The sequence below is a fragment of the Callospermophilus lateralis genome, unplaced genomic scaffold (genome assembly GCF_048772815.1).
Source record: "Callospermophilus lateralis isolate mCalLat2 unplaced genomic scaffold, mCalLat2.hap1 Scaffold_84, whole genome shotgun sequence".
NCBI classification, from domain to species: domain Eukaryota; kingdom Metazoa; phylum Chordata; class Mammalia; order Rodentia; family Sciuridae; genus Callospermophilus; species Callospermophilus lateralis.
This window is the reverse complement of record NW_027516477.1, coordinates 3,564,186-3,574,715: the sequence shown is the minus strand read 5'-3', so window position 1 is coordinate 3,574,715 and position 10,530 is coordinate 3,564,186. Positions and strand designations below refer to the sequence as shown.

The window sequence follows — 10,530 nt, the reverse complement described above, 5'->3', positions numbered from 1 at the left end:
TTCTTGATATATCATATTTCACACTTTGATTCAAGTGGGATATGAACTCCCATTTTTACCCCATATACAGATTGCAGAATCACATCAGTTACACATCCATTGATTTACATATTGCCATACTAGTGTCTGTTGTATTCTGCTGCCTTTCTTATCCTCTACTATCCCCCCTACCCCCCCACCCCTCCCCTCTTCTCTCTCTACCCCCTCTACTGTAATTCATTTCTCCCCCTTGTATTTTTTCCCTTTCCCCTCACTTCCTCTTGTATGTAATTTTGTATACCCCTGAGGGTCTCCTTCAATTTCCATGCAATTTCCCTTCTCTCTCCCTTTCCCTCCCACCTCTCATCCCTGTTTAATGTTAACCTTCTTCTCGTGCTCTTTGTCCCTACTCTGTTCTTAGTTACTCTTCTTATATCAAAGAAGACATTTGGCATTTGTTTTTAAGGGATTGGCTAGCTTCACTTAGCATAATCTGCTCTAATGCCATCCATTTCCCTGCAAATTCTATGATTTTGTCGTTTTTGAATGCAGAGTAATACTCCATTGTGTATAAATGCCACAGTTTTTTTATCCATTCATCTATTGAAGGGCATCTAGGTTGGTTCCACAGTCTAGCTATTGTGAATTGTGCTACTATGAACATCCATGTAACTGTGTCCCTATAATACACTCTTTTAAGGTCTTTGGGGAATAGTCCGAGAAGGGGAATAGCTGGGTCAAATGGTGGTTCCATTCCCAGCTTTCCCAGGAATCTCCATACTGCTTTCCAAATTGGCCACACCAATTTGCAGTCCTACCAGCAACGTACACGTGAACCCTTTTCCCCACATCCTCTCCAGCACTTGTTGTTGTTTGACTTCCTAATGGCTGCCAATCTTACTGGAGTGAGATGGTATCTTAGGGTGGTTTTGATTTGCATTTCTCTGACTGCTAGAGATGGTGAGCATTTTTTCATGTACTTGTTGATTGATTGTATGTCCTCCTCTGAGAAATGTCTGTTCAGGTCTTTGGCCCATTTGTTGATTGTGTTATTTGTTATCTTATTGTCTAATTTTTTTAGTTCTTTGTATACTCTGGATATTAGGGCTCTGTCTGAAGTCTGAGGAGTAAAGATTTGTTCCCAGGATGTAGGCTCCCTATTTACCTCTCTTATTGTTTCTTTTGCTGAGAAAAAACTTTTTAGTTTGAGTAAGTCCCATTTGTTGATTCTAGTTATTAACTCTTGTTCTATGGGTGTCCTATTGAGGAATTTGGGGCCCAACCCCACAGTATGTAGATCATAGCCAACTTTTTCTTCAATCAGACGCCATGTCCCTGATTTGATATCAAGTTCCTTGATCCACTTTGAGTTAACTTTTGTGCATGGCGAGAGAAAGGGATTCAGTTTCATTTTGTTGCATATGGATTTCCAGTTTTCCCAGCACCTTTTGTTGAAGATGCTATCCTTCCTCCATTGCATACTTTTAGCCCCTTTATCAAATATAAGATAGTTGTAGTTTTGTGGATTGGTTTCTGTGTCCTCTATTCTGTACCATTGGTCCACCCACCTGTTTTGGTACCAGTACCATGCTGTTTTTGTTACTATTGCTCTGTAGTATAGTTTGAAGTCTGGTATTGCTATACCGCCTTATTCACACTTCCTGCTTACCATTGTTTTTGCTATTCTGGGTCTTTTATTTTTCCATATGAACTTCATGATTGCTTTCTCTATTTCTACAAGAAATGCTGTTGGGATTTTGATTGGCATTGCATTAAACCTATAGAGAACTTTTGGTAATATCGCCATTTTGATGATGTTAGTTCTGCCTATCCATGAACAGGGTATATTTTTCCATCTTCTAAGATCTTCTTCTATTTCTCTCTTTAGGATTCTGTAGTTTTCATTATATAAATCTTTCACCTCTTTTGTTAGGTTGATTCCCATTTTTTTTTTTTTGAGGATATTGTGAATGGAGTGGTTGTCCTCATTTCCATTTCAGAGGATTTGTCGCTGATATACAGGAATGCCTTTGATTTATGCATGTTGATTTTATATCCTGCCACTTTGCTGAATTCATTTATTAGCTCTAATAGTTTCTTTGTAGGCCCTTTTGAGTCTGCTAGGTATAGAATCATGTCATCTGCAAATAGTGATAATTTGAGTTCTTCTTTTCCTATTTTTATGCCTTTAATTTCTTTCATCTGTCTAATTGCTCTGGCCAGTGATTCGAGAACTATGTTGAATAGAAGTGGTGAGAGAGCGCATCCCTGTCTTGTTCCAGATTTTAGAGGGAATGCCTTCAGTTTTTCTCCACTCAGAATGATGCTAGCCTGAAGCTTAGCATAGATTGCTTTTACAATATTGAGGTATGTTCCTGTTATCCCTATTTTCTCTAGAGTTTTGTACATAAAGCAATGCTGTACTTTGTCGAATGCTTTTTCTGCATCTATTGAGATGATCATATGTTTCTTATTTTTAAGCCTATTGATGTGGTGAATAACATTTATTGATTTCCATATATTGAACCAGCCTTGCATCCCAGGGATAAATCCTACCTGATCATGGTGCACAATTTTTTTGATATGTTTTTGTATCCAATTCACCAGAATTTTATTGAGGATTTTTGCATCTAGGTTCATTAGAGATATTGGTCTGTAGTTTTCTTTCTTTGAAGTGTCTTTGTCTGGTGTAGGAATCAGGGCGATGCTGACCTTGTAGAATGAATTTGGAAGTTCTCCCTCTTTTTTTATTTCCTGAAATAGCTTGAAAAGAATTGGTATTAGTTCCTCTTTAAAGGTTTTGTGAAACTCTGCTGTATACCCATTCGGTCCTGGGCTTTTCTTAGTTGGTATCTTTTGATGGTTTCTATTTCCTCAATTGATATTGGTCTGTTTAGGTTGTCAATATCCTCCTGACTCAATCTGGGCAGATCATATGACTTAAGAAATTTATCGATGCCTTCACTATCTTCTATTTTATTGGAGTGTAAGGATTCAAAATAATTTCTGATTATCTTCTGTATTTCTGAAGTGTCTGTTGTGATATTGCCTTTTTCATCTCATATGCTAGTAATTTGAGTTCTCTCTCTTCTTCTCTTCATTTGCATGGCTAAGGGTCTGTTGATTTTATTTATTTTTTCAAACAACCAACTTTTAGTTTTGTCAATTTTTTCAATTGTTTCTTTTGTTTCGATTTCATTAATTTCAGCTCTGATTTTAATTATTTCTTGCCTTCTACTTCTTTTGCTGTTGTTTTGCTTTTCTTTTTCTAGGATTTTGAGATGAAGTATTAGATCATTTATTTTTTGTTTTTTTCTTTTTTTAAGAAATGAACTCCAAGCAATGAATTTTCCTCTTGGAACTGCTTTCAATGTTTTCCATAGATTCCGATATGTTGTATCTGTGTTTTCATTTATCTCTAAGAATTTTTTAATTTCCTCCTTGATGTCTTCTATAACCCACTGATCATTCAGTAACCTATTGTTCATTCTCCAAGTGATGCATGATTTTTCCTTACTTCTTTTATCGTTGATTTTCAGTTTCATTCCATTATGATCAGATAAGATGCATGGTATTATCTCTACTCCTTTATATTGTCTAAGAGTTGCCCTGTGACATAATATATGATCTATTTTTGAGAAGGATCCATGTGCTGCTGAGAAAAAAAGTGTAACTGCTTGATGTTGGGTGGTATATTCTATATGTGTCAATTAAGTCTAGGTTATTAATTGTGTTATTGAGTTCTATAGTTTCCTTATTCAACCTTTGTTTGGAATATCTGCCCAGTGGTGAGAGAGGTGTGTTGAAGTCTCCCATGATTATTGTATGGTGGTCTATTAGACTCTTAAACTTGAGAAGAGTTTGTTTGATGAACATAGCTGCACCATTGTTTGGGGCATATATATTTATGATTGTTATGTCTTGTTGGTGTATGGTTCCCTTGAGCAGTATGTAGTGTCCCTCTTTATCCCTTTTGATTAACTTTGGCTTGAAATCTATTTTATTTGATATGAGTATGGACACTCTTGCTTGTTTCCGAAGACCATATGCGTGATATGATTTTTCCCAACCTTTCACCTTCAGTCTATGTATGCCTTTTCCTATCAAATGCGTCTCCTGAAGGCAGCATATTGTTGGGTCTTGTTTTGTGATCCATTCTACTAGCCTGTGTCTCTTAATTGGTGAGTTTAAGCCATTAACATTTAAGGTTATTATTGAGATATGGGTTGTTCTTCCAGCCATATTTGTTTATTTATGTTACTAAACATGGTTTGTTTTCCTCCTTGATTATCCCCCCCTTTACTGTACTACCTCCTGCTGTTGGTTTTCATTGATATTTTCCACTTCCTCTTCCTGTAATATTTTGCCGAGGATGTTTTGAAGAGATGGTTTTCTAGCTGCAAATTCTTTTAACTTTTGTTTATCGTGGAAGGTTTTAATTTCATCTTCCATCCTGAAGCTTAATTTTGCTGGATACACAATTCTTGGTTGGAACCCATTTTCTTTCAGTGTTTGAAATATGTTATTCCAGGATCTTCTAGCTTTCAGAGTCTGTGTTGAAAGATCAGCTGTTATCCTGATTAATTTACCCCTAAATGTAATCAGCTTCCTTTCTCTTGTAGTTTTTAAAATTCTCTCCTTATTCTCTATGTTGGGCATCTTCATTATAATGTGTCTAGGTGTGAATCTCTTATGATTTTGCACATTCGGCATCCTGTAGGCTTCTAGGATTTGGGGTTCTGTCTCATTCTTCAAGTCTGGGAAGTTTTCTCATATTATTTCATTGAATAGATTGCTCATTCCTTTGGTTTGGACCTCTATACCTTCCTGTATCCCAATAACTCTTAAGTTTGGTCTCTTTATGTTATCCCATATTTCTTGGATGTTCTGCTCATGGTTTCTTAACAGTCTTGCTGAGCTGTCTATGTTCTTTTCAAGTTAAAATACTTTGTCTTCATTGTCTGATGTTCTATCTTCTAAGTGTTCTACTCTGCTGTTAGTATTCTCAATTGAGTTTTTAAGTTCGTTTATTGCTTCCTGCATTTCTAGGATTTCTGTTTGTTTTTTATAACTTCTATCTCCCTGTATAATTGATCTTTTGCTTTTTGGATTTGTTTATGTAATTCATTGTCGAAGTGTTTGAAGTGGTTTTCATTGTCTAATTTTGCTGTCTAATGTCTTCCTTGAGACTCCAGATCATCTGAAGAATGTATATCCCGAATTCTTTATCTGATATTCCATCTGCTGCAGGTATTACCTCTTCTATAGTTGAGTTGACCTGCATTGCTTGTGGTCCTTTCGTGCCTTGTCTTTTCATACTATTCGTGTTTCTTTCTGCTTGGTGAAACTGTTGTGTTATTGATTTTTCCCCCTATATATTTATATTGCTCTTGTATAGTTGCAAAGTGTCCCTCGCAGGTGCGGGCAGTGGCTCTGCCCCTCCTCCAATTGGGGAAATGTGCCTACCACACCGGCAGGCCAGTGGGCCTGTTCTTTCGGTGGTTGCAGGTCCGCCTACCTTGCAGGCGTGGGCGGCGGCTTTGCCCCTCTGTGGGCCGCTGGGCCTGTTCTGTCTGTTGGTTGCAGGTCTGTCTACCTAGCAGGCGCTGGTGGTGGCTCTGCCCCTCCCCCAACTGGGGCTATGGCGGGCCACTGGGCCTGTTCTGCCGGTGGGTCGCAGGTGGGCCTACTATGTAGGTGCGTGGGGCGGCTCTGCCCCTCCGCTGGTTGCTGGACCTGACCTGCCGGTGGGTCTCAGGTCCACCTACCTTGCAGGCGCGTGGGGCGGCTCTGCCCCTCCGCGGGTTGCTGGGCCTGTTCTAGTAATTTGAGTTTTCTCTCTCTTTTTCTTCTTTAGATTGGCTAAGAATCTATCAATTTTATTTACTTTTTCAAAGAACCAATGTATTTGTTTTCTTATTTTTTTTGTTTCAATTTTATTAATTTCATCTCTCATTTTAATTATTTCCTGTTTTCTATTGCTTTTAGTGTTGATTTATTCTTCATTTTCTAGGGCATTAAGATATAAAGTTAGGTTATTTATTTGGTGATTTTCTATTTGTTTTATGAATGAGTTCAATGCAATGAACTTTCCTCTTAGATCTGCCTTCCTACTCTCCCAAAGATTTTGATATTGTCTTGCTATTCTCATTTACCTGTAAATATTTTTTTGTTTCATTCCTGTTTTCTTCAGCTATCCAGTGGTAATTTAATAGTGTATTATTTAGTCTCCTGATGTTAGATAACTTCTACTTTTTAAAATTTTATCATTGATTTCTAATTTTATTCTATTATTATCTGAAAAAAATGCAAGGTATTACTTCAGTTTTTTGTATATGCTAAAAGTTGCTTTGTAGCCTAGCATATTGGTCTATTTTAGAGAATGATTCATTGCTGCTGAGAAGAGAGTGTATTCAATTGTTTATGGATGAAATATTCCAAATATGCCTATTAAATCTAAGTTATTAATTGTATTTTTTTATTTCTATCGCTCCTTTATTTAGTTTTGATTTGAAAACCTATCGATTGGTGAGAGAAGAATGTTAAAGTCACCCAGTTTTATTGTGTTGTTATCTATTTGATTCTTGCGATTATGAAGGGTTTGTCTGATGTATGTAGTTGCTCCACTCTTTGGGACATAAATAATAATATGCCCTGTTGATGTATAGCTCCCTTAAGCAGTATGAAATGGCCTTCTTTATCCCTTTTGATTAATTTTGACTTGAAGTCCACTTTATCTGATAGGCGGATAGACACCTCTGTTGTAGTTGTAAAAGATATTTCTTCTAGCATCTTCTGGTGTGGGGAAATAGATGTTTCTTTTTTTTTTTTTATTTGGACCCAGGATTGAACCCATGGGCACTTTACCACTTGGCCACATTGCAGCCCCTCCTTTTTTTTTTTAGCCAGGCTGTCATGAAGTTGCTTAGAGCCTCACTAAGTTGATAAGGCTGTCTTTGAACTTGTATTCTTCCTACCTTAACCTCCTGAGTCACTGGGATGACAGGCATGTCCCAGGGTGTGAATAGGTCTTAATGACATATCTGCTCTAACATTCCAGCTCAGTTAGTAGAGTGCTTGCTTTGAATGCACAAAACCCTAAGTTCAATCCCCAGCATAAATAAATAAATAAATAAATAATTCAAGCTCTCTAAGCTTTTGAATGTTTTCTCTTTTATTCAACTAAGTCATGTCCAAATTTTAAATTCATTTACAACCTTTTGTTTCAGTCAATAAACTTTTAAAACTCTGAGCTGTTAACATGAAAGGTAGGATCTTTGTTCAGGGAGATTTTATCAATAAGTTCAGACTGATCCAGCTTCATGGTCCTTCTGTAGTCACCTCAATATCTATTCCCACATGTATTTCTTGGATTTCTGTCTGTGTAAATTAGAAATTCAAATAGAAATTTTTGTTGTTGCTGTTTGCAGTGCAACTCCTTATGGAAATACCTTTCCCCCACTGGAACTTGAGTCTAATTATAGGTCTTAGAAGCAAAGAGATGTGTTGGAGGTAGGTCCCGAAAAGAATCAGCATCCATTCTTTCTATATGTATCAGTTTCCAAAAAATGCTTTAATATATTATGCACACAGTCTTTCAGCTGCTTGATATAATAAGTGGTTATAAGAAGTATCCAGTGTCAAACTTTGCATGTCTACATTACCAGATCACATCATGGACAATTACTGCTCTCTTTATTATTGGCAATAGAGTCATTAGTATCTTTGAAACTAGTCCATTCAGAGAACCAATCCAGAAAGAAAAGTTCTAGGGCAAATGGATGAAAGTCTAACCAATCACATAATATCCTCAATCTGTTCCTGTAGAACTGCTTCTAGTACCAAAATCTGCTTTAATCTGAGTTCTCCATGAAACAGAACCAACAGAAAAAAAAAAACATAGAGAGGGATAAGGAGTTTTCCTAAGAAGATGGTCCATCCTTTATAAAGGCGTATTTGTGTCTTATGATTTAAGAGAATTTTATTTTCTGTGTTCTATTACAAGCTTGTACTGTTTATTATCTGCTATTACGCTTTGGGGCAGTATTGTGAGAAAGGAATTAAAAGAAAAATGTATTATCTGATTCCACACAAAAAACCTGTATTTTGTGGGCCAACACAACTGAGGTGTCAAATTATAGAACTTCTCAATATATAAGATTAAGAAAATAAGAATGCCTATATGTCCAGGGAAAACATATTTACGTGAGTATCTGATCAATTTGGAAAGAATCAAAGAATTATTGCTTTAATGCAGGTTGTTGTGTCAAATATATTTTTAAAAATACATTCCTAGAACAGTCATGATTTTAGGAAAATGAAAGTTTTCACAAACTTTACTACATCAATGTCCTTGTGATGGGACTTAATCTGTCTTAAAACTGTAAAGTTTACATAATTATTTTGTGTTGCGGTGAGAATAAAAAGAATATATGTAAAATTTTTGGAATGTTTGGTGCATAAACAACTTCAGTAAATAACCAGAATTTTATTTTTATCATTTTTCTGTGCATTTCTCTTTAGAGCATAAGTTGAAAATGTGATAAAACAGTCAAAAAACAAATAACAGTCTTCACTTAAACATTAGTTATATCTTATTCAGAGAGAATTTTGTAATTCACTTCCCAATATTCCCAAAGTCTCCCATGAGAAAATGTGATTTTCAAAATTTTACGTATATAGGAAGGGTTAATGGTTACTTCAACTCACATTATCTTATACCTGAGAAAGGGAATAAGGAGGAGAAGAAAGAATCTCAAACCAGTATTTTTTGTTTGTTTCATATTAGCATCTACATAACAAATTTTGACAAGTGGGGAATTAAAACTCATCATTAGAATGCAGCCAACTATGTATTTCATTAATGAATTTGAGGTGACATAGGGTCTAAAAGAAAGATGTTCTTTAATTTTACCCTCAACAATTTTATAAGTTTAATCTTGATATTTTTTATTTCCTCAAAGATTCTTTTTGCAATAAAAACAACACCAGGTGCCTGTCAAATTCTTGCCAAAACATTTCTGCATGCAAAGGTTTTTCACAAGACAGCAATTGCCATTGTTCAGACATAGCCAATAATTTGGACAAAGACTGTGACAACATGAGAGATCCTTGTTTCTCCAGTCCCTGTCAAGGAAGTGCCACTTGTGTGAACACCGCAGGAAAAAGGAGCTTTCAGTGCCAATGTCCTCCTGGGTATAGTGGGATCACCTGTGAAATCACCACTGGTTCCTGCGGTGTGAACTCCTGCCAACATGGTGGTATTTGCCACCAAGACCCTGTCGACCCTGTCTGCATCTGCCCTGCTGGATACACTGGAAGATTCTGTGAAATAGATCACAATGATTGTGCTTCCAGCCCTTGCCACAATGGGGCTGTGTGCCAGGATGGCATCAATGGCTATTCCTGCTTTTGTGTCCCAGGATATCAAGGAAGGCACTGTGACTTGGAAGTGAATGAATGTGTTTCAGATCCCTGCAAGAATGGGGCTACGTGTCTCAATGAGATAGGAAGATACACTTGTATCTGTCCTCAATATTATTCTGGTAAGTGTGAAATTACATCTGCATCTCACATGATGTAATTATATTTTTCCCCTTAATTTTTTTTCTGCTTAAAAATATAACAGAAGCAAACGTGACATTTTATGTCTCATCCAATTGTATAAGAAAATGGTCTAATTATTTTTTTATTTAATTGACTTTAATTTTTAAAATACATAACAGAGGAATACATTACAATTCTTATTACACACCTAATTCTTGACAGGAATTAATTACTAGACAGAAATCTTCCAACACCATTGAAATGTCACTAAACCCACCAAACTAAGTGTTTGTATATTGTCACTGTTACTGGTTCTAATGGAGTGTCACATTACTTAAAACCTAACTAAACTTTTTAAATAATACTCCATTGTGTACATAGACCACATTTTTTAAAAAAAAAATGTACATATCTGTTGGTAGATAATGAGTTTGTTCTCATATCTTGGTGATTGCTAACAGTGATGCAATGAATATGGGAATGCAAATGTCTCTTTGACATACTGATTTTATTTCCTTTCGATATATACTTAGTAGTGGGATCACTAGATCATATGATAATTCTATTTTTTATCTTTTGAAGAGTCTACATACTTTTTCCAAAAATGATCTCAGTAATTCACAATACCCCCATCACTGTGTTGGGTTCCCTTTTATCCACAACCTCCCAACAATTGTTATTTTGCATCTTTTTTATAATAGTCAATATAACACGTTGAAGGTGGTATCTCTTTGGGGTTTGAATTTGTATTTCTATGATGATTAGAAATGTTATACATATGTTGGTTGCTTGTGTTCTGCCATTTGCAACAACACAAGTGAATCCAGAAACATGATGTCCTGTGAAATAAGACAGACACAGAGAGACAAATATCATATAATCTCACTAATACCTGGAATCTAAAAAATAGAACTCATTGATATAGGGAGAAGTATAGAGATTATTAGAGAGTGGTCGTGGAGGCAGGGGATGGACAGGCAAACAGAGATATTGATCAACTTGTAT

The 10,530-nt window shown here is 36.1% G+C and overlaps 1 protein-coding gene across 1 annotated transcript in view; it reads left to right on the top strand.

The window, feature by feature from the left end:
* The first annotated feature begins 9,079 nt into the window (after positions 1–9,079).
* The window catches only part of LOC143641099 (protein crumbs homolog 1-like), a 126,979-nt gene continuing 125,528 nt past the window's right edge, over positions 9,080–10,530 (top strand). The window contains 1 exon segment of the mRNA XM_077108503.1: positions 9,080–9,524. Within this exon segment, the coding sequence (XP_076964618.1) occupies positions 9,080–9,524 (445 nt within the window).